The sequence below is a fragment of the Microtus pennsylvanicus genome, chromosome 4, assembly GCF_037038515.1.
Source record: "Microtus pennsylvanicus isolate mMicPen1 chromosome 4, mMicPen1.hap1, whole genome shotgun sequence".
In the NCBI taxonomy this organism is placed as follows: Eukaryota; Metazoa; Chordata; class Mammalia; order Rodentia; family Cricetidae; genus Microtus; species Microtus pennsylvanicus.
This window is the reverse complement of record NC_134582.1, coordinates 111,731,782-111,753,681: the sequence shown is the minus strand read 5'-3', so window position 1 is coordinate 111,753,681 and position 21,900 is coordinate 111,731,782. Positions and strand designations below refer to the sequence as shown.

Sequence of the window (21,900 nt, the reverse complement as noted above, 5' to 3'; positions counted from 1 at the left end):
AATGTCCCGGGGAGCAAAACTGTTTCTGCTGAGAACCACTCTTCTGGAACGAAGTAGAATAGTTTACTTTTTTCTTCTTTTTCTTTTCCCGTTTTATCTCTAGCATCTGGGTGCACTGTTGAGTTAACAATCTTCAATACTTTGAGAGCAGGCCCTCTTAGGTAGCCTGAGGCCTGGAGGGATATTCTGTTAGTTGTGAGAAAAGTGTGAGTTTTAGGAAATAGGGTTTTGGGAGTAACTATTTCTGATTTGTTCGTTTTGATACATTTCAGAGAAATTTTAATGTTCCCCTTTCCTTTTCCACCTCTGTTTTGAAGTACAACACCCCCTACTCCCCCATACTCCCCCCCCTTTGATTTTGACGGCAAAGCACTGCTCTGTTTCTGGCCCAAATCCTTGTATCTAACATTTGGTCCAAACTGGCTCCAGGCTGTGGTCGGTAGGAAACAAGATAGGTCTGCCAAACCCATACTCTACTGAAGCCATTGGATTAGATGCTTCACCAGGGACTCCCACAGTCTACCCAGAAAATACCCACTCAGAATCCTTCCTCCTCTTTCCGGATGCTGAACTGCCTCTTGGAGGAGGGGAGACCGCTCACAAGGAGGCAAGGGTTTCCTTCTTAAACCCAGAATAACCCCCAGCTGCAGAGAACACCTAGAAAGCCCTTTTCATTTCCAGAGTCACGTTTCATGTTCACTTTCCCAGTGGGGATGAGGCAGAAATCATGATTTTTTTTTTTTTTTTTTTTTTTTGGAAACAGATTTTTCATGGGAAGGAAACCAAACACCCTGAGTTGTCAGCAGCTTGTCCGTGCCTCTGAACCACCAGCCTCCTGTCATTCAGCTGAATCAGAGGATACTTCTCAGTCACCTGCTAAGGGTGTCCATATCCCCTGTTTGGTATATTTGGCTAAATCACAGATTCTATGAGCAGCCGCTAACCACAGAGTCGTGGACAATGGCCCCCTTTCCAAGTCTGGCTCCTCGATTCGGGAATAGCGAGGGGAGAAGGATTAATAGTCTGGATGAAAGCTTGAGGACATACGGTTTGCCGGAGAGAAAAAGTGAATATTCTCACTTCTTGATCTCTGCCAACTTTATACTGGCCCAGCTGCTGCTCAGGGCAAACACACTAGTCCAGAGTTAGCTGTGTCCCTATGATACGTGTCACCCCAAGCCACAGGCCAGCACCGAAATGCAGGTCTCCCTATCAGCACAAAGGAGCTCTATCCTCAAAAGAACTTTGTTTCTTGACCAGCTCGCTAATTGTGATTGAAAACACCAGCTCCCCAGCAATGCTCACGCATCCGAGTTAGCAGAAACAAGACAGGCCCTAATTGCTCCATTTACATAAAAGTAGAAACATACAACTTCTAAATATAAATCTCTGGCACATCGTTTCTTTTGCAATTACAGTAAAATAAGGTACCAGTTTCCCTCCGGGCTCCTCCTCACAGCAAGCTGCTCCCCGGGTTCGCTAGTGGCTGCTCCTCCAGGCGAGCACAGGGCCAGCTTAGAGTTGGAGCTTTGTTAAATAGCCAGTAAATCAGAACGCCTCCGCTAGGTGCAGCGCGGTGGCAGCGGGCCACTCTGCCAGTGCGGTAGTCGGTGGGACCGAACTCCACACTCGGGAAAGGGGCAGTCTGCGGGCGCCAGGCCTGTGCTGCCGCTCGCCTTGGTCGGCCCGGAGACCGCCAGCCCCACTGCAGGTCCTGGTCCCTGACATTCCCTGGCACTGAGGGCTGGGATCAGAGATTCCCAGCTGTACTCACTGAACAGTGATTTTTTTTTTCCTTCCCCTCCCTGAATTCTTTAGCTGCCAAAAGGGGGGGAAAAATCAAGGGCTGCGCTTTTAAACGAAGTTGCCCTTGCTGGTGTTCAGGGTAAAAATAGAGGCGGCCGCTTGGACCGGCTTGGCCCTGAGTCCAGGCGTCCCGCGAGCCGGGCTGGAGCTGCGCATTCGGGAGTGATCCCTGGAAACTACCAGCAGGTGCTGCTCAAGGTACGGTGGCAGGCTGAGAAGGGACAGGGCCTGGGTGCAGGGAGTCTTCGCGGGAGGGGCAGGAAGTGAAAGAGAAACCAACCCGGTTCAGAGCTGCGCTGACCAGCGCACGCCCTGGGCCCTGGAATTCAGCAGGGAAACGCTGATCCCCAGCCCAGAATATTCCACAGAAGCTATTTTAACCTGCCTGCTTCCTTCACCACCCCAACTTGATTTCCACGGAAAGAGAGGAGACTTTCCCAGCTCTGAGGTTGGGGGATCCAGCTACTACGTCATGTCATAGCTGATAGACTGACTTAGCAGGTGGGCACTTCCCGTGATGTCAAAGGCCAACAGGGTCTCAGAGTGACCCCTGTAAGGTGGCCTCTGCAGTCAGGGTCCTGAACATTCCCACGACACACATGTACCAGAGATAACATTCTTTATGACCACTGAGTTTTGACCCTGAGATTATAGATCCCATTTTATAGATGGAAACACTGAGGCTTGTGTTTAAATGAGTTTGGGGTCTGATCGAGGCACTTCCCTGTGCCACCCACACTACATTGGGGTGTAAGTGGTGCTTTCCCTGAAATGGTGTGTGAGGCAAGGGATGAGTTTCGATGCTTAGAGCCTCTTATCAAACAGTATGGAAGTGTCTCTCTTCCAAGGGTTTGTGTTCATCCTGGGGTGGGTATGGGATGGAGCATCTCTGCTTTTCTTTCTGTCTTTGCCACTCATATTCCTTGCTTTCCCTGTAACTTCATTTCCTACTTCAGTTCTGCAGTTCTTAGAATGCTCCTCTCTCTCCTCCTCCCCCACACAGAGCTAGCACCCACACTTTGTAGTCAAGAGATACCCTTGCACAGACAGCTCCTGGTGTCCTAAAGGAACCTTCCCCCACTACACATCAGGAGACCAGAGCCTCTACATTTTGCTTGTGGGCACAGTGAAAAGTTTATTTTATGCATGTTAAATCCGGCACACAAAACAACATATCTGGTCATATGGCTTTCATTAGCTCCCAATTTTGCACATTTTATCCAACTTGTCATGTGAACCTGGCCAGTGCCTCGGCTGTACTCCTTCCTGAGCACAATGGCCTGTCTTCACTGTGCTTTATTGGGGTGTTCCTCCCTCTCTTATCTCCCTGCCAGGGTGATCCCCCCAAAAAAGAAAAGTGCCCAAACTAACTTTACTTCTATTTCAAAGAAGAGTTCACTTCTTTTCATTAAACTCATGTTGATAATGTTTATAAATTATAGGACTTGAAGTTCTAGCCTAAAAGAACGATGTATGTTTTTTTTCTTTGTGTGTGTGTGTGTGTGTGTGTAGTTTTGTTTTGTTTTCTAGTTAGGAAGTTCACTTGCAAAGAAGGACCATTTCCCAAGTCTGGGGTGATGAATGATGCATGAAGCAGGCATTCAGTTTCAAGGTGTAAATTAATAGTGTGAGGCAAGGCAGAGAGACCATCACCACATGGACATACAGATTTTCCTAGGTTTTCCTCAAGAAACTGGCTACTTTAATCATAATTACAAAATTAGACTTCCTATAAAGAACACTGAGAATTTTTCTTTGCTGCGGGAAAGGAAAGTGCTGTGCAAATAGTGGGAGCTTTATGAAGGAGCAGATGTTTTATGTACAGACATGAAACTGAACCTGAATAGAACAAGACGTGAAGGGTGAGGAGGATGAAGTCAGAACGGGGCAGTCTTGGAGGTGGAGGTGTGCGCGTGCTTGACTCTCTCCTTTCTTTTGTAAAGCGTGGACTAATTCTAGCCACAGGCTTTCCTGCTCACTACATCACCCAGGTAGTGTCTCAGAAGCCAAGAGGGATTTCCATAGATAATGAATTATGAAATGTCTCACTCTGGAAAAACTAGTCATCTGCTGATGTCATGCTGATTCTAACCAATCCTAAACAAAGCCCCAGCCCTCCTCTTTGAGAGGTACCAATGTGTGAGTGTAGGACTAAGTACTACAGTATAAAACTTCACAGTGCCAATGCCATGAAGAGGAGCTCAGACAGCTCTGACCTCATGATACAAGAACCGGCTGGCAAACCAGAAGGGATCTGAAAGGTAATGCTTTTAAATTCTTGCTTATGCGCTCTCTACACATTAAAAGTCACTATGGCTAAGGGGACTTTTACAACTTTTTGGCACCTTCGTAGGTATTGTAATTTGTATCGTTTTCTATTGTGTAGGCAGGTTAATACTGTTTTTAATAGTCCTGGAGCATGCAAATAGATTATGTGTTTATACAACCCACTCAGCACACATATACAAGTACATATGCCAAAGAGAAAGCTATTTTTAAGAGTTCCATTTGCAAACAGTAAATTCAGGGAACACACACATATTCACATGCAGAGAGAATCCAAACATTGATAAGTTGCTCTTATCCAAATGCTACTATTAGGACTCTCGAGTTGTTTAGAGTCATTAAACTTTTAGCTCTATGTTAGTCTGTCTTGTAAAACTTAACTGCACCACAAAATGCTCCGGGTTCTGTATCTGAGACTCCAAATAGGTGGGTGACGTTATTATAACACAAAGATGTTTTAGTGGACCATTGTAATTCCCATGCCCCTGCTACCCCCATTCTTTAACCCCCTTCCTAAAAATGAGAGTTTTAGGTAATATGGACAGTCTTAGCAAAAACAGCAGAGTCCTCAGTGTTTCTGGAACTCAGAGTCCTCCCACCCCTGCAAAGGTGTCAGAGGGCTTGTAACCAAGAATGTCTTGTGCCTTGTTACTTTCTGAGAAAGGTCGCATTCGTAAGGTTCAGGAAGGCGTTGCTACCTGTCAGAACTGGAAGTTTAACTTAGTGTCATGATTTTATCAACCTCTTCTCCTTGGATGTAGACCTTATGCTTCTAGTCCTGACACCTATTAACTCTGTCCTCCTGACCTGCTTTGCTTGACTAAAATGCTGCGAACATGGTACTCATCAGGTAGAAGCAGAGTGTATCTGCGGAAACGAAGAGGGCTTATGTGTAGGGAAGAAACTGAGAGGGAAGGACAGCTTTAACAGATGGATGCTTTAAAGATACTTCTGCAAGATAAAAGCAATAAGACAGAAAATGAAAAGGGGGTGTGCAGAACTTAAAAAAAAAAGCCTCGGAAAGCCATTGTTTGAAAATGCACATTTGTCTTGTTCTGTGAGCACTGTTATCCTTGATGATTTCAGCTCTGTTGTTACTTTGAAGGGAATTAGGAAGCAGCTAAGCTGGCTGCCATGAATACTATGGTCAAGACTGGGGGTGGGCACACAGAAAACAAAATAAAATCAGCACATGCCAGATAAAAAGGATTTTGTCGATATATTTCAGAGATTCTTTCCCCATAGGGCAGCTATTCACATTGTAAGAGTATATTCTTTTTATGAAAGAACATGTGAGAAAGGCCAAATGAATTTTGTGCTTTATCTGTGAAGCCAGAAAAAGGGACAGTAGGCTATAATTTGTGAGATGTGTGCATCAAGGGCAGGGAGGGAGGGAGGGAGGGAGGGAGGGAGGGAGGGAGGGAGGGAGAGAGAGAGAGAGAGAGAGAGAGAGAGAGAGAGAGAGAGAGAGAGAGAGAGAGAAGAGAGTACCTCTTCTCTGACTAGGGCATGTAAAATGCTGCTTGCCCAAGGGAGCTTCCAATGCCCTGCTGCGGTGCCCAGTTGGCAAAAGCAGAGTGTATTATATGACCCCAGACAAAAGTTCTGCTGCGCTCCAGGTCCCATCGGATTGCCTGCTGGCATGAGGACCCTGGACATTTAAATATGAATGAATGGCAGAAAGAAATGCTTCTGGATTCTGTCAGGCAGAACAACCAGCTGTCTCAGCCCCTCTGCCCCAGGCCCAGTCCCCTGACCTGTATCTACTGAGGACTTCCCTCAGCCCCACTTCAAGGCCAGGTGGGTGCTTGCCTGCTCCCGGGTAGTGAAAGGCCATGGGAGAGAGGACTTCAGGGACATACTTTCCAATCAAGTTATCTCAGTGAATGGAAACAGCGCATTTAGTTTGTTTGGGTTTCCCCTTCCAAAGAAGGAAGGTGAACCGGATTGAGCAGAGAAAGATGAAACGAAGGAAAAAAAAGTAGAAGAAAAAGAAAGAAATTTCTAGACCAAAAGTGAACCGAATTAGGAGCATTTATTGTAGAAAGGACTGAAGAGTCACCCCCCACCCCCAGAGAAGGGTAGGATTTGAAAAGAGGTGTGCGTGAGGGAGCAAGGAGCAGAAGGCAGGCAGCCTGTCAGAAACGGCTGTCCCTCCTCCCCAGTCACACAGCTCTTACTCACAGACGCCCTCCCTCTCCCATTCACTCGCTCTCTTAGGGCCAATCCGTCTCTCTCTCTCTCTCTCTCTCTCTCTCTCTCTCTCTCTCTCTCTCTCTCTCTCTCTCTCTCTCTCTCTCTCCCCTCCCCCTCTTCCTCCCCCTCCCTTGCTCTCTCCCTCTCTTTCTCCCCCTTTCCCTCTGTCTTCTCTCCCCCTCTCTCCTTTCTCCCTGTCTCTCTCCCTCCCATCCTCTCTCAGTCTCTGTCTCCCCCCCACCCTGTCTCTTCCTTCCTCCCTCCCTCTCTCCCTCCCTCCCTCTCTCTCCCTCCCTCCTTCCTTCTCTTTTACTCGGAGACAGTCAGAACTCTCCTCCCTGACAGCCACAAACCTACAGCCCTGACTGCATTCAGAGAGGGAACCTGCAAAGAAAACTTCACAGGAAACTTTTTGCTCTTGTTCCAGAGAATTTGCTGAAGAGGAGAAGAAAAAAAAAAGTCCAAAAAACCTGTGCGTGAGGTGGGGGGAGGAAGAGCAGGGCCTTTAAAGAAGGCAACCACACGACTTTTGCTGCCAGGATGCCCTTGCTTTGGCTGAGAGGATTTCTGTTGGCAAGTTGCTGGATTATAGTGAGGAGTTCCCCCACCCCAGGATCCGAGGGGCACGGCACAGCCCCGGACTGCCCGTCCTGTGCGCTGGCCACCCTTCCGAAGGATGGACCTAACTCTCAGCCAGAGATGGTAGAGGCTGTCAAGAAACACATCCTAAACATGCTGCACTTGAAGAAGAGACCCGATGTCACCCAGCCGGTGCCCAAGGCGGCGCTTCTCAACGCGATCAGAAAGCTTCATGTGGGTAAAGTGGGGGAGAACGGGTATGTGGAGATAGAGGACGACATTGGCAGGAGGGCCGAAATGAATGAACTCATGGAGCAGACCTCGGAGATCATCACCTTTGCCGAGTCAGGTGGGTGCTGGCGTTGGGGGTGGGGGCGGGGGCAGGGAAATGTATTTCGTTGACAGTCCTAGCAGGAACTTCTTTCCCTCCCGCTAGAGACTGCCCGGGAAGGTTATTAGTTAGTAGGTGGTGGTGGCGCCTGAGAGGCAGAGGAGGGGGAGAGGACTTCTTTGCCAGGGAGCCCTGCCCCGCGATGGCTAGCTTACACTTGCTAAATAAATTCAGCGGTTACCCAGAGAGGAAGCTCTTGGGCCAGTCTGGAGCTGGAAGGCAGTCTGCCTGGGGCTCCCTGGCTGCCCTGCCTAGGAAACCAGATCTGAGCAGCCAGATGAAAGCAGGGCATTTGGGGGTTTGGGGGTGCAGAGGCAGCATCTGGAGCCCAGCCAAAGTTCTTCTGGGGTAGGAGTGAGAGCGCCTGGGGGCCGGGTGCAAAGACAGCGCTGAAGCCACTGTCTGAAAACAAATCTCCTTTAAATGTCTGATCTGGGGCTACATTGGAGCCAGACTCGGGCATATTTCTTAGTGACAATCATTTTCACCTCTGGAAAGCTTGCCTCTGTGCACAACCCACCCAAGACAGCAAAGAACAACTCCCAGGGCAGTTACCATTAAACTGGTGATTACTTTCGGGACAGTGACACTTTTGCTTTCTGGATAAAAACAGAACAACGATAATAATAATAATAATAAAAAGCAAGAGCAGCAACACAAAGCCAAAGAACCTCATCCCCAGCACCGTTTTATTCTTTGTAAAGTTACTAAAAACTTTTTGCCAAGGAAGGCAACCTTGACGATGTACTCTCAGACACTATGACGAACTACTCAAGCCTTAAGAGGAAGAACTTGAATAGATTCTAACCATTGGCTCAGGGCCGCACTAACCTGTTGATGTAGAGAAAGTACCTGTGTAAAGCTGAGACCCCAGCCTTGACCCTGGTTGCTCAGACTTTCAGGAGCACACAGATCTCACTGCAGGGCTGTACGACTGTGGGAGCTGGCATACAGCTGAGTTAATAATACCTTTTCACTTTCATGGTAAATGCCAGGCTAAGGAATAGGATCCCTTGCCAAAGCCATTTGAAAGGAATGCCATTGTTTTGTGTGGTATAGCATATGGCTAGCGAAGTACGTGCGGGGACTCCCAGCATTTTGTTTAAAAGTTTACCGCAGCAGTATAAACAATTAAGGCGACACTCAAAATTTCCAATCCTGAAAACCTGTTGAGTCAGATGTTCTATTTTCGAGAAAGCCTTGCAAGACCTGGGCATCCTTGGGGGCTGGGTAGGGTGGGATTCCACAGGCTGCTGGCTGGATGGCTTCCTACTTGGGAGAAGCCAGGCTACCCTTCCTAGACAGGTTAACTCTCAGGTCCTTCCTACTTTCTTACCTATCAGCTCCTTCTTGATACAGCTCCCCAAACCCTGGTCATTGTGACTTTATTTTCTGAACCTTATTGAGGAAAAAGACAGATTGGACTTTTCAGGTTGCTACTCAATTTTCTCCAACTTTCATAGTTGGAAGGTGAAAGAAAATCTTTAAAACATTGGGTGGTGTATCTGGGATGGGTTCTGTGTTTTAGAAGATTAATCCTGGTCCTCACACTTTCTTATAGACAACCTTCACTGATGATGGCCTCCGTTACAATTTCTACTAACTTGGTTGTAACTCTGTCATGTGACTAAATATACATCTGACTTCCACCATGTTTAACTGCACAGTGGGTGCCTTCTCTCTGACTTGCTGAGCTTGTACAGAAAATTCATGATTTGGCAGTAAGAGATTTGGCAAAGAATTGGACCGTTTAGCTCTTTCTTACTTATGGCCTTCTCAATACTAATGACTCTCTCAGTTAAATAAGATCTTGTCATTTTTGCTTCTCTGTTGTTTAGTTTGAGAGAAAATGAGCTACTATTTACAATGGTGATTCCCTGGACTCACACATTGACTGAGTGTAAAAGCTACAAGTGGAAACTCCTATAGTCCAGGAACATGGCGCATTGGTTACAGTAGCTTAGCGCTCCTATGAGAAGTAGCACACATTGGCTTCCAGTTGATTTAATATAACCTCACAGATGTAAGTAAGGATCATAGTATAGACATCTACTCTCTATGTAGCGTAGAATATGATGTAAGCATTTTGCTGATGCAGGAAACATTATGTATCATCTGATCAGTTAGAGCAAGTGCATGAAAATGAACCGCAAAGATCTGTCTTGTGCCTTTTGGAGTAATTCTACTTTCCTATGTAGTGCGTTAACATATTTCCAGAACAGAAAAGGGCATATGCTTTTTCTCTTTTCTTTGTAACCATTTGTACAACATAGAGTGCGGTTGATGAGTGTCACCTGTAAGCACACAATAGACATGCCTTTTCACATCAAGGTTTTTGGTATGGGATATGTGTTTTACTTTGGTCTCTTTAGTCATGATTATTAGATAAAGGTGGCAAACCCATGAGAATAAAGAGACTCCAAAAGCTAGAGTACCTTGATCTTTTAACTGAATTTGTCCTACTGTATTCAAGGGGGAAATAGTTCAAATTTGTGAAGTTGATTTAGATTGCCTTGACTAAGCAGCAGGTATTCACTCTCAAGTTCTCTGAAGTCTGTTTCAATAAATAAATTTTATTTTTATAGATGTCACCCAAGAGTGCCACCCAAAGTTAGCATATGACTGGCCCCAAACTCTCGGTGCTCACTTTTCTTCAAAGGAATGGCAGCAGGGATGAGTAAAGGCAAGCAACTAAGGCTTCTATTGTCAATGAAACTGAGATCAGAGGATGTCTTGGCTGATACACTGTATTTTTTTTCTATTTTTGCTTTATTATAGTAGTTGTACAGTAACAGCCTACCATTGAGTCTACATAGATCCTGCCATGGCTAGCTGCTGATTTTCACAATTAGCCTACATAGGATAGAGAAACTGAGTCTCAATCAATAGCTACTGTCCAGGTGTTGTCTAACGCGGCATACCTTGCCTCTCTTGGAGGACACCAGGGACAGAAGATCTGAGTTAGACATGAGCTCCTCAGGGTGTACTTTTCTACACCTCAAGAAATCCATCTGAAAATGGAGTAAACTCGCACAGCTCCACTCCCCGCCTCTGCCTTTCTGTGACCTGTTTTGTGAATTCCACCTCACTGAGCCTCTTAGGGTTTCACACGTATCTGAATTTTGGAAAAGATTGGCCACCAGAGGGCGCATCCCTAAACCTTCATCTCTCTATCTGCTAATCTGGAAAAGGCAGTTTTGTGCCTACTCGAAGCCCCAGCTTGAAGCACCCTAATCTGGAAGATTATCAATTACTTTTTCCCTGCAATCCCATCTTCCTGCAGGGTTAGGATTTTATGGACTGGGAGGTGCACAACTCCTTGTAATACCTTAAGTAAGACAGAGGCACAGCAATAGGAAAGCCGTGGTTCACATGAATATCCCACAGCTCCATCGGCCACAGAAGAGGGATACATTTCAAAAACAAACAAAGCAGGGCTTGGGATGTGTGAATCATGAGCCACACTGATGTGAGCAGAGGCGCTCCCTAATACAGTCTCCAGGGTTTTACAAAAACACCTTCCATCTCCCCCACTTACGCTTCCTAGTTAGCCTACCTTATCAGTGCTTTTCACAAGGGACAAATGACAAGTGACTTCTAACAGGGAGAGAGAGAAAAAAGACTATTTACTTAACGCCTGGTAGGAACATGGAGTTCAGCTGCTGGGGGCGCATTTGTTTCCCAGCTGAGAGTGTGGAGAGAAACCGTGGGGGAAAGATGTGCAGAGAGATGAGCACCGGCTTTTTTTTTTTTTTAGTTTTTGCCTGTGGAGTGGGTGTACTGTAGTGGGGATGGGGAGATGTCAGGAGAGAGAGAGAGAGGGAGTTTTCACAGGGAGAGAAGGAGTACCTTCCCACTTTTTATGAAAACACTTATTTGTCTTGGCCCTTCTGCTATATCGCACTTGAGCGCAATCTCTTCGCTTTAGCTCAGAACTCTTCATGACTGGCTGATTCCTAGGTCCACATTTACAAGTGTAAAAGTTTTCAGGAACTCTGGAAAAACTCTCCAGCTTGACTCTTGAGAATTTTTTATTCTATTTATATCATGAAGTTAAGACTTCTCTCTCTTTTTTTTTCTCTCAAACATTTAACCCTTTTCATCGTCATTCAAATGGGAGAGGCAATGGGGGATAAGTTACTCAGGCCTGAAGATTGACAGTAATTCAAAAATGATCCCAGTGAGAGCTATGCAAGCTGAGAAGTTAGACGGCATAATTGGTACAAGCAAGCTAACACGCCTGCTGTAGGCAAGATGCTCGATTGCAGGACAGGGGGATGTAACCTCTCAGACCTCCCTGATGCCTTTTGCAGAAACCCCTGGAGCCATCCAGAGGCTGACTTAGTACCTCTGAGGACACTAGGTCTGTGACCCTGGCCCCTGTACCACTCACTGGGCTGGATCTAGGCACAGGGAAGCTCGAAGAAGAATGGGAAGTTAAAGTTACACATATTTACAGCCATACTGTGCTTCTCTCGTGCTGAGCTTAAGTGTGCACTGTGAATGGCAAGGCTTTCCACGTGAACAGCGACGTGTAAAAGGGCAGCATATTTTACTCAGGATGTTGGCAAGGAAAAACCAAGCTAAACTGAGCTGAAACTTTGTGTGTATTGACTATTTAACTGGAAATTTTCAGTCATATGCTTCCAAATCTGATACCTGGACTTTGGTGCACGTGGCATTTCCATACTAATGTTGTGGAAGAGAGCGAGCAGACTGCTTACTGAAGCCTTGGCATACCTTTGTGACCAAGCTCGAGAAGAATCCTGAAAGCAAAAGAGAATTGCTACAACCCCCACCCCTCCTTTAGGCTGACACAGACTGCCTTTCTGCCCAGCCCTACCAGCAGGCAGCATTTCAAAGGTATTCCCTATAAGGGACAGCATTTACCCCTACTGAATGTTCTGCCCATTTTTTTTCCTGCTCTGCCGTGTGTCCACCAAGCTCCCAGGGGCTTAAGTGATGAGGTAGGATCACCCACATGGGTTTGCGTGGGACTTTCTTAGTGAATTACTCAGACAGAGCAGGCTGTGATACAAGCCTTGCTCACAAGCCTCAGGACAGAAAATAGCACAGAGGAGGAAAAGAACGTTACCGGGGTTGTTAATGAAAGGTTAACGAGCCAGCAGGTCTCTCTGGGGAGCTGCGGCCTGGTGGAGGAACCCAGCACACACCTGTACACCCGAGGGCCGTACTTGCTTACGCAGCACTAGGGGAAGGCACTTATTCCAGGATTTTACAGCCCCAGATATTTAAGTCAGGCCTGAAATGGATGGGAAATTGATCCTAAGCATCTCAGCCTTAGCTGTCTTTCTTCCCTTTTCCAAATCATTACATGTTCAGCATGGGGCCTGCTGGAAGCATCACTGCAATATAGCCATTTCTCTCAGGTAGTAGATTATATTTTTCATCCTTATGTAACGAGCTTGAGCGTTGTAATATATTTCTGAAACCAACAGGTCTGATAAACGGTCAATCTGCTTCAGCTCCCATCCATCTCGCTCTCCCCACACCCTTCTGCAATGAAAGCTAAGGTAAAAGAGAGAAAAAAATGCACTGCTTAATAAGTCAGAATACAATAGAACTTATAAAATGTACCTGCGTATGAGGTAGACGGAGGAAGACTTGACTCTCTCCTCCCCCTGTCCTCCTGGGCATACGGCAACAGCATTTTCATGAAATTGGATCTCAGTTTTATTTTTTTTCCCCCTGATAAAATATCATGCAACACACAAATAGCAGTTCCAGAAATGGACACCAGGAGAAGGAGGGGACAGGCATGTCAATTAGTAGGGGAAAATCCAAATGTCAGAAATATGGGGGAGAAATGAAGCAAGCCTAGGGTAGAAACAAATACAGGAGCCGAGGCTTGCGGCTGGTTCATTAAACCGCGGCGTAAATCAGCACCCTTGCCTCCCCGTGACACACAGGCAATGGCTTGCAGTTAATTGTCAGCCAAGACCAGCCTGCAAGGCGTTTGATGATGACTCTCTGAGTCGAATGCCGCAGCACCTGACAGCCTGAGTCCCCTCTAATGAGCTCTCTCTTTGTATGATCCTCTGGCAGGAACACTAAATCATTTGCTTCCCAGTGCAGCGCCTGTGAAGAAGGGGCGGAGCTACCCCATGCATGAGAAACTTGTTCCCATGCAGCGAGGGGCCATCCTGCAGGCTGTCTGACAGGGGCGCATGGTCTCAGCCTTGCTGACCAGGATAAAAAAGCAATTTGCACGCAGTCACTTGTTCTAGCACGCCAGTTAATCCTCTCTTGTCCCCTACCCAACATCTCCAGGCAGCCCAGAACTGTTTATGGGAAGCTCGGTAGGAGCAGGTCAGCACGACTCTCAGCCCCCTTCCCCTCACAGCCATGCCAAGTGGTCGAGGACAGAAGAGGTTTGGGAGAGGATTGCCCTTCTTGAGACCTAGTGAACTTTGCCAGTCAGGAGCTGTTTCCTAGAGGAAGAAGGCAGCCTCTCTGGGCTTCTCTAATTAAGCTGCTACTTTTGTTCTCCCTGTCTGTGGACTGACCCCCGGGATTGTTCAGAACTACAGAAAGGGCGCTGCTTGGAGGCAGGAGGGAAGATGCTAGGTAGGTGGTTGATACTTTCCAGAGGAATAGCAGATGTGCCCCTACAGTGGAGGAACATGCGCTCTTCCAGACCCCCTGGACCCTATCCCTCCTTCACCCCAACCTTTCTGGATGCCTCATGTGCCCTATCACCCTTATGAAGTTTTATAATAACTATTCTAGATTTTGCTCCCTAGAGTCTTTTGCTTTCTTATAAAATTAAACAACAACAATAAACCCACTTAACCTGAGCAAAAGGTGATAGGATTCACTTTAAAAACTGCCACCCCGTTTCCCTTTCTCACTGTTCTCTGCTCTTACATGCCATAGAATCAAAATCTATTAATTATTTATCTTGACTCCTGACAGAAATGGGAAGTCACTCAGTGGAATGTCTCTGCTTACCCTATCTTCCTGGCAAACTTCTAGGCAGTTGCCAGGGGCTCTCCGTGTCTATAGTCAGTGCTTCCTGGCCCTTGTCTTTGTGAAGCTATTGTAGTCATAGTGTACAGTGTGTTAGGTTGAGGTTGGAATCTACAGTGTACCATGAACAGGAAAGCTTGCCTTCTGCTGTAGCGCACTTGAGACTGTGCTGAAATTTATGGGACCATAAACATCTAAAGGTCTCCATTGATGAGCATGGCTGGGTTTCTGTTAGCTATGGAGACCATCCTTGGGAGCTGTGATGTCAAAGATAGACCTCTCAAAGATTGTTCCCAGATTGTACATGTACTCCATGTATAGCAGACAGCTGTTAGCATGGACATGGTCAGGTAAAAGAGAGCAGGCTTTTATATGCCTCCCGATAGCAATATGGAAGGGAAGGGAAATATATTTTCAATCAAAGAATTCTAGTCTGGACACGTGTTTCTTATCATAAATGATACTGTGTAATAAATCTACAAGTGTCTGTGAAAAGAGAAGGAAATAGCAAGGTTCTGGTCCTACATCTAGGTAGATCTCTGAGTGGTTTGGGGTATGTTTTTGTTTGAAAAGCAGATAGAAAGGAAAGTATATTTTTGGTATTTATTTGGTGCGTTTTAAATGAACAAAGGCAAAAATAAGGGATTCAGAGTTAGGAGTTGCTTTCCTAATTTAAGGCAACTCAATGCTAATATGGCCCCTTTTGTGAATTAGTAACTTAGTAACTTCCTACCCTCTACGGCACATCATCACACCACCGCAGTGAACAAGACAGATGTGACCTCAGCTGGTTTCCTAAACTAAACTGCCGCGAGGGTGGTCGTAGGTGAAGAGAAGGAAGGCAATGGAAAGTGACATCTGGTCAGATGGGCAGAGCCATTGTTTAGGTTGGCCTGGGATGGCACAGGAACAGCCAGTGTCCCTGCTGCAGGTGGGTCGAGAGCTCAGAGTCACAAGGGGTTAAACAGCTGGGCCATATATGAGGCACAGAGTCCAAACTCATGGGAGTCTGTTGGATACTGAAACCAGAAGGCCACAAGAGAGGGTTCAACTGGAGTAAGACCCACTTTTAGGGAAGATTTCTTTAACTGCTTAACAGAGAAATGACTGAGAGAGGCCCCATGCAAAGCTTTGGAGGTTGTTTGGTAAAAGCCCTGCTGCTCTACCTGGGCACAGGTTGACAGACAAAGTCGGCCGGGTGCTGACTGCTGACAGGAAGAAGACATGGTCTCAGAGAGTCTGGCCCCCAGGGACACACACATAGCTGCAGGGGACAGAGTTTTTGGCTTTTTTTTTTGGTGGGACAATAATGCCACAACTTGCCAAAACTTCCAGGGCTTTTCAGCTAGGTGAATCCATCCGATTCTTTCCAACCTGGGTCAAATGTTATCACATTATTCTCATCTCATAGATTAAACTAAAATGCAGGAGCGAATGAAATCAGTGCAGAAGCTAGGGCTTCCTTCACGACAGAGCAAGGCCCACACACTTGTCTCTGTTAGTGGCGTCGCCCATAGCTGCCCAGCTCTGTGTAAGTGAAACATGGTCACAAGCAACAAATAAAGAAATTCATGGGACTCTGTTCTAGTAAAACTGCATTTACAGGCACTGAAGTTTACAATTCAGGTAAGCGCCACACATTAAAAAATGCTATTTTTCTTAAATCATTTCAAAACTGTAAAACCCTTTCTACTCAGTGGTCACATGGAAACAGACTTAACTCACGTGTGGGCTGTAAATTGATAACCGAGCATTGTGAGAGATAGTAGATAGCAAAGATGCCTGAAGTCAGTGATAGATGTGCAATTTTCAACTAACATGCGTTTTTTCCCCTCTCTCTCTTGTGTCATTTCATCTTTAGGCACAGCCAGGAAGACACTGCATTTTGAGATTTCCAAGGAAGGCAGTGACCTGTCAGTAGTGGAGCGTGCAGAAATCTGGCTCTTCCTGAAAGTCCCCAAGGCCAACCGAACCAGGACCAAAGTCACCATCCGTCTGTTTCAGCAGCAGAAGCATCCACAGGGCAGCTTGGACGTGGGGGAAGAGGCCGAGGAAATGGGCTTAAAGGGGGAGAGGAGTGAACTGTTGCTATCGGAGAAAGTGGTCGATGCTCGGAAGAGTACCTGGCACATCTTTCCGGTGTCTAGCAGCATCCAGCGCCTGCTGGACCAGGGGAAGAGCTCCCTGGATGTGCGGATTGCTTGTGAGCAGTGCCAGGAGAGTGGTGCCAGCCTGGTGCTCCTGGGGAAGAAGAAGAAGAAAGAAGTGGATGGAGATGGGAAGAAGAAAGATGGAAGTGATGGAGCGGTGGAAGAGGAAAAGGAGCAATCACACAGACCTTTCCTCATGCTGCAGGCTAGGCAGTCAGAAGACCACCCTCACCGCAGGCGTAGGCGGGGCTTGGAGTGTGACGGCAAGGTCAACATCTGCTGTAAGAAACAGTTCTACGTCAGCTTCAAGGACATTGGCTGGAATGACTGGATCATTGCCCCCTCTGGCTATCATGCCAACTATTGTGAGGGTGAGTGCCCCAGCCACATAGCAGGGACCTCTGGGTCCTCACTCTCCTTTCACTCAACCGTTATCAACCACTACCGCATGAGGGGTCACAGCCCCTTTGCCAACCTTAAGTCATGTTGTGTGCCCACCAAGCTGAGACCCATGTCCATGCTCTATTATGATGATGGCCAGAACATCATCAAAAAGGACATCCAGAACATGATTGTGGAGGAGTGTGGCTGCTCCTAGAGCTGCCGGGTCCCAGAGGAAACGGATCTAGACAGTCCAGAGAAGACAGTGGCAAAATGAAGAAAAATATAAAATATCTGAATTAAACAAAACAACCAGAAAAATAGAAATAAAAAAAAAACCCACAAAAAAACAAAAACTAAACTGAAAACAAAACCTAATGAAACAGATGAAGGAAGTTGTGGAAAATATCCTAAGCCAGGGCTCAGAGATGAAGCAGCGAAGGAAACAGGGATTGGGAGGAAAAGAGAGAATGGTGTACCCTCATTTCTTCCAAAACCAAACTGATTGCATCAGTTTTATCCAAACTGGGTATTGTCCTCTCTCCTGCCTCTTGCGGTTCCCTTGCGAGCCTGGAAGTCTACTTGTCTATTCTGCAGTAATGTGGGCTAGCACAACCCAAATACGTCTAGAAAGCCATGAGTTTTAAAGGGCCAGTCCCACCCAGATACCCAGGTCATAAGTATGTTTATGTGACACTATCTCTGTGTATTTCAGTGTGCACACATATGTGTGTGCACACACACAGGCACACACACACACACACACACACACACACACACACACACACACACAGAGGTATTTCCACACACCACATGCATACACATACTGGTAAAAGAACAATTCTGTGCAGGTGGTCACATTTTCTTTTCTGTACCACTTTTGCCACAAGACAAAATCAACATAAAAGCATTGAGAACAAGAATGGGAAGAGTGAAAGATGAAGGAAGAAAGAATACCAAGTCACATTTCGTTAAGGTGCTTATGATCTTAGAACTATGCAACCTAATAGGTTTGAAACTGTTTACCTGAAAGAGGACAAAAAGAGAGACTTTTTTGTATTGGAAGTAACCTGATTAATTTTTATTTTCTTCAAGGAGAGATACTTGAAAGGAATATGTTTGTCCATCTGTTGGATTCAAACATTTCTATATTTTGTAAATGTTGTTTTTTTATCGTTTACTATTTGCACTACAATGGTGTTTGACCTGTCTAATCCTTATTTAACAAGTATTTTCTTTGGGTGGGGGTGGGGGTGGGGTTTAAGAGCTGCACTTCATGTGAGCTATAAAAGAACTGCTACAGCACACAAAATAGCTATTTTTATTATTATAATTATAATTATTATTATTATTTTGTACCTTAAAAATAGACACATACACCAAAGACATTTGTGTGAGCCTTTAAACAGTCTGTCTGTGGTTGATATTGTTCGCCATCAATGAGTCAGGGCTTGAGGGTTAAGGTTGAGTCAGGTGGATTGTGTTCAGGCTTAAGAGACCTGAGAGGTTTGGATTTTGACTCTTTTTTACATCCATGAAACAGGACATTTCATACTGGATGTACAGTAGTGTACACTGTTGGATTATCAAGTTCAAATTCATGAGACTACATGCTTGTATGTGTATATATACATTGCTTGTGCATATGCATACCTGTGTGTATATATACATGTATTGTACCATGGCCATACACATTTTAAGCACTTCAGGCTGTCATTTTTTTAAATGTTCTTAAAACAATGAATGTTTGTGTGCAAAACACAGTATTTTTAAGAAGGATAAGTGATAGATTTTTCTTGCTCTTACTCTGTATTAGGTGGGTACATTTCAAATATTTGGATGGGAAAAAGCCTGAAAATCCCAGCGAATATCCAGCGAGGCCCTCTTTAAATGTACAAGATGAAATCCCCCCTCTTTCTCACCCCTGCTCCCTACAACTTATCCCCTGTGGGGAAAACAGGATGTTAATAAAAACAGTGGGCTGAGTTTTTTCAACTTATATTTATTATTTATTGGAATCAATCTTAAATTAGAAACTTTTCGGGGAAAAATATCTCTAGGCTAGAATGAAAGTTCTTTTTTTTTTAAATAGTGTTGTTACTACTTAAATAATAAAATATTCAAGAAAGTATTTAAGGCAGTTGGAGATAAGAGCGAGAACACTTAGGAGCCAGGGAGTAGGGTAGTTGTACAAATCTCTAATATTTTATTTTACAGCCAAAAATATTGACCCCTAAGTTTGTATTTTTCAGAGGCAAAACTGAAAAGATTGTCTTATAAATATCAAAATACATGCTTAAACCCAAGTCTCTAATTTAGCCCACTATTTTGCTTGCCTAAAACAGCTGATAAACTATACATCTATGTATTTAAAATGCAGAGCCTTATTTTTACGGACATGTTGGAAGTTTGAAAACTTTATAAAAATGAAAATCTCTAATTGAGAAAAACTATATTCCTTGGTATTTTATAAAACATTGAAACTTTTAGCATTAAATCAGTCCATAGACTAAAGTCATTGTAGGAAAATGAAATACAAGTGAGAAATTAAATCTTACAAAAGCAGGTTTAACTCTTAAAAAAAAACTAAGTCAATATATATTCTATATACTAAGTCAATATACACCATCACATTAGGCTGTATGTAGGCAATCTACTTTAGTCTTGTTACTGGGCAAACATACTTACTATGTTCCAGGGGCCTTCCCTGTTTTATGCAGGAAATGCATGTACTGCATAAGAAATGAATTATAATTAAGGTCCATTGACCTTGGAGATCTTGCATGTGGGGACAAATGGCATGGTGAGGAAAATTGAGGGGAAGTAGATGGCCAGGTTCAACTTTGCCAATTTTTATGAAAAAACTTTAGGGTCCTCTGAACGGTTTCCTTAGGACTGGAGCTAAAACTGGGACCTATAGACATAGTAGAGGTCTACTGTGCCATATCAGAGCTGATCTAGACCATGGGAAAAGCAGGATTTATGAAACTACTAATTATAGTTCTCATTCATCTGAGATGGATCTGTAATCTTTTAAAGTCCTTTAAATTCTAGATGTATTGGGGGTAAGCTCGGGTTTGATTAGTAACCATAGTAATTAGGAACAAAATGAATTCCACAGGACAGTGTAATGATTGGGGATCAAGTGACGTGGTTGTCACATACCAATAAACCACATCGGAGCTCATCAAATTGGTATGGCCTTGCAATAGAATTTAAATTGTTAACATCTCTCAGCACATTAGATATTTTGCTATTGTTAGCACTCTCAGAAAACACCAAGTCTTGTGAACAACTGGTCCTTTTACATAGCTGCTTAGTCCAAAAATCAAAAGCTTTGACCATCTAACATCTTAGTTTCTTCATGGTGTGTTTGACCTAGCATCAAAGTGGCTCTATCTAGTCTTCTCACTTTCTCTAGGATAATTGTGAAGTATCTGCCCACATGAATTCCAGAAGTTATGAAGAGCATCTGTGCTCAACATCTCTTTGAAAATTAAATACTTTGTAAGCTTAATTGACACTCCCCCCCACACCCCTAAAATAAGCCACATTCCAGCACAATGACTGGGATTTTCTTATCCTAGAAGACCGACCAATTCCATGTTCATTTAAGATTGATTCCACACTCCATGGTCAAGGAGAGAGGCCTTGCATCTTCCTGAAAGGCAGAATAAGCAAAATTGTTTTACATTTGCGGGACTGAACTCAAGAGGTGACTAAGAAAAAAAGAGTAAACATGCCTCAGTTGTAGTAAATATACATCTAAATGATTGTGGTCACTTGAAAAATATGATTTCCTGTGGGCCTTTTAGCAATTTCTCTTTTCAATATAGATAAAAACTCAATTACCCCCAACGCCCGCACACGTGAAACTTGTAGATGTGGGCAGGAGGTTTGGGGATGAACACTGTATGTGTTTAAAGTAAACCCTGTAACACGGAGAAGTTATTGGATGGCTCAGAGATAATGAATGCTATGATGCTGTTCACATCTTCAAGAGCAGAATCACATGTCTCAGCTATATTATTATTTATTTTTATGCATAAAGTGAATCATTTCTTCTGTATTAATTTTCAGTGGGTTTTACCCTCTATTTAAATGCTTTGAAAAACAGTGCATTGACAATGGGTTGCTATTTTTCTTTAAAAGAAAAATATAATTATGAAAGCCAAGATAATCTGAAACCTGTTTTGTTCTAAAACTTTTGTGTTATGTGGTTGGTGTTTGTTTGTTTTTTATTTTTATTTTGTGAGTTCTCTTGCATACTGTATGCGATTCTTTAACCAATGTCTGTTTGGCTAATGTAATTAAAGTTGTTAATTTATGTGAGTGAATTTCAACTATGTCAATGGTTTCTTAATATTTATTTTGTAGAAGTACTGGTAATTTTTTATTTACAATATGTTTAAAGAGATAACGGTTGGATATGTTTTCATGTGTTTATACCAGAAGTTATTTATTTCTATTCCATTCCAGCGGATACTCTGGTGTTTGCGAGGCATGCAGTCAATATTTTGTACAGTTAGTAGGCAGTATTCAGCAATGCCTGATAGCTTCTTTGGCCTTATGTTAAATAAAAAGACCTGTTTGGGATGTATTTTTCATTCTTGTTATTTGTCTACTTGTTTTCCAAGATCAACCGTCATACATACCACTCCACATTTGCTAGGTGGTAATTTTGTTTCTACTAATTTTCCAGAGATGAGAAATGGGTAGCTTATGGGACTAAGGGCAAACTGCTGACTGAGAGAAGTCAGGTAGAGGAGTATTTATCTATACCGCCACATCAGAAGCTAACACTAGGCTACAATATTTATCTTGCTTTTATTTAATTATTGTTTTTCCGATGGTAGTGCCAATCATTTATAAAGTAGGAACTTTTTAACTGTTCTTGCCACTCTCTTTTTCTGTTTCCTTTCCTTTTCTTTTTGTCTAGAGTAAGTCAAGCCAGAGACCAATACACATGTGGAAGAAACAAACTTTATTCTAGAACGAGAACTAACAAAAGCAAATTGGGACCAAATGTAAACTCAAGAATTAGTTAATAATTTAATCTTTCCTCCTATAGTTTCCATCTGGTTTAATACCATCTTTGAGAGTGTTTATTGCCTCATTTTG

The 21,900-nt window shown here is 44.2% G+C and overlaps 1 protein-coding gene and 1 long non-coding RNA gene across 7 annotated transcripts in view; one reads left to right on the top strand and one right to left on the bottom strand.

Annotated features, from left to right (window-relative positions):
- Nucleotides 1-12,998, bottom strand: part of LOC142848321 (uncharacterized) — a 236,152-nt gene extending 223,154 nt beyond the window's left edge. For all 4 annotated transcript variants that reach the window (XR_012910401.1, XR_012910402.1, XR_012910399.1 and 1 more), the window contains exon 1: nucleotides 12,857-12,998. This is a non-coding gene — a long non-coding RNA (uncharacterized LOC142848321). The remainder of the gene's footprint in view (nucleotides 1-12,856) is intronic.
- On the top strand, nucleotides 1,912-21,379 carry Inhba (inhibin subunit beta A). Of its 3 annotated transcripts, none has more exons than XM_075970158.1 (3): nucleotides 1,912-2,004; nucleotides 6,716-7,216; nucleotides 16,110-21,379. In XM_075970158.1, the coding sequence occupies exons 2-3, from the start codon at nucleotides 6,829-6,831 to the stop codon at nucleotides 16,994-16,996; spliced, it is 1,275 nt and encodes a 424-aa protein (XP_075826273.1). In that variant the 5' UTR covers nucleotides 1,912-2,004; nucleotides 6,716-6,828; the 3' UTR covers nucleotides 16,997-21,379. The 3 variants fall into 3 exon arrangements, with proteins under 3 accessions (XP_075826273.1, XP_075826272.1, XP_075826274.1); XM_075970157.1 differs by lacking the exon at nucleotides 1,912-2,004 and adding an exon at nucleotides 3,980-4,067; XM_075970159.1 differs by lacking the exon at nucleotides 1,912-2,004 and having other exon boundaries at nucleotides 6,567-7,216.
- The last annotated feature ends 521 nt before the right edge of the window (nucleotides 21,380-21,900 follow it).

Excerpts from the sequence above, each read along its gene's own strand:
- Inhba (XM_075970158.1), top strand. The coding sequence starts at position 6,829 with ATGCCCTTGCTTTGGCTGAGAGGATTTCTGTTGGCAAGTTGCTGGATT. Across the intron at positions 7,217-16,109 it reads CATCACCTTTGCCGAGTCAG|GCACAGCCAGGAAGACACTG; the intron begins GTGGGTGCTGGC and ends TTTCATCTTTAG.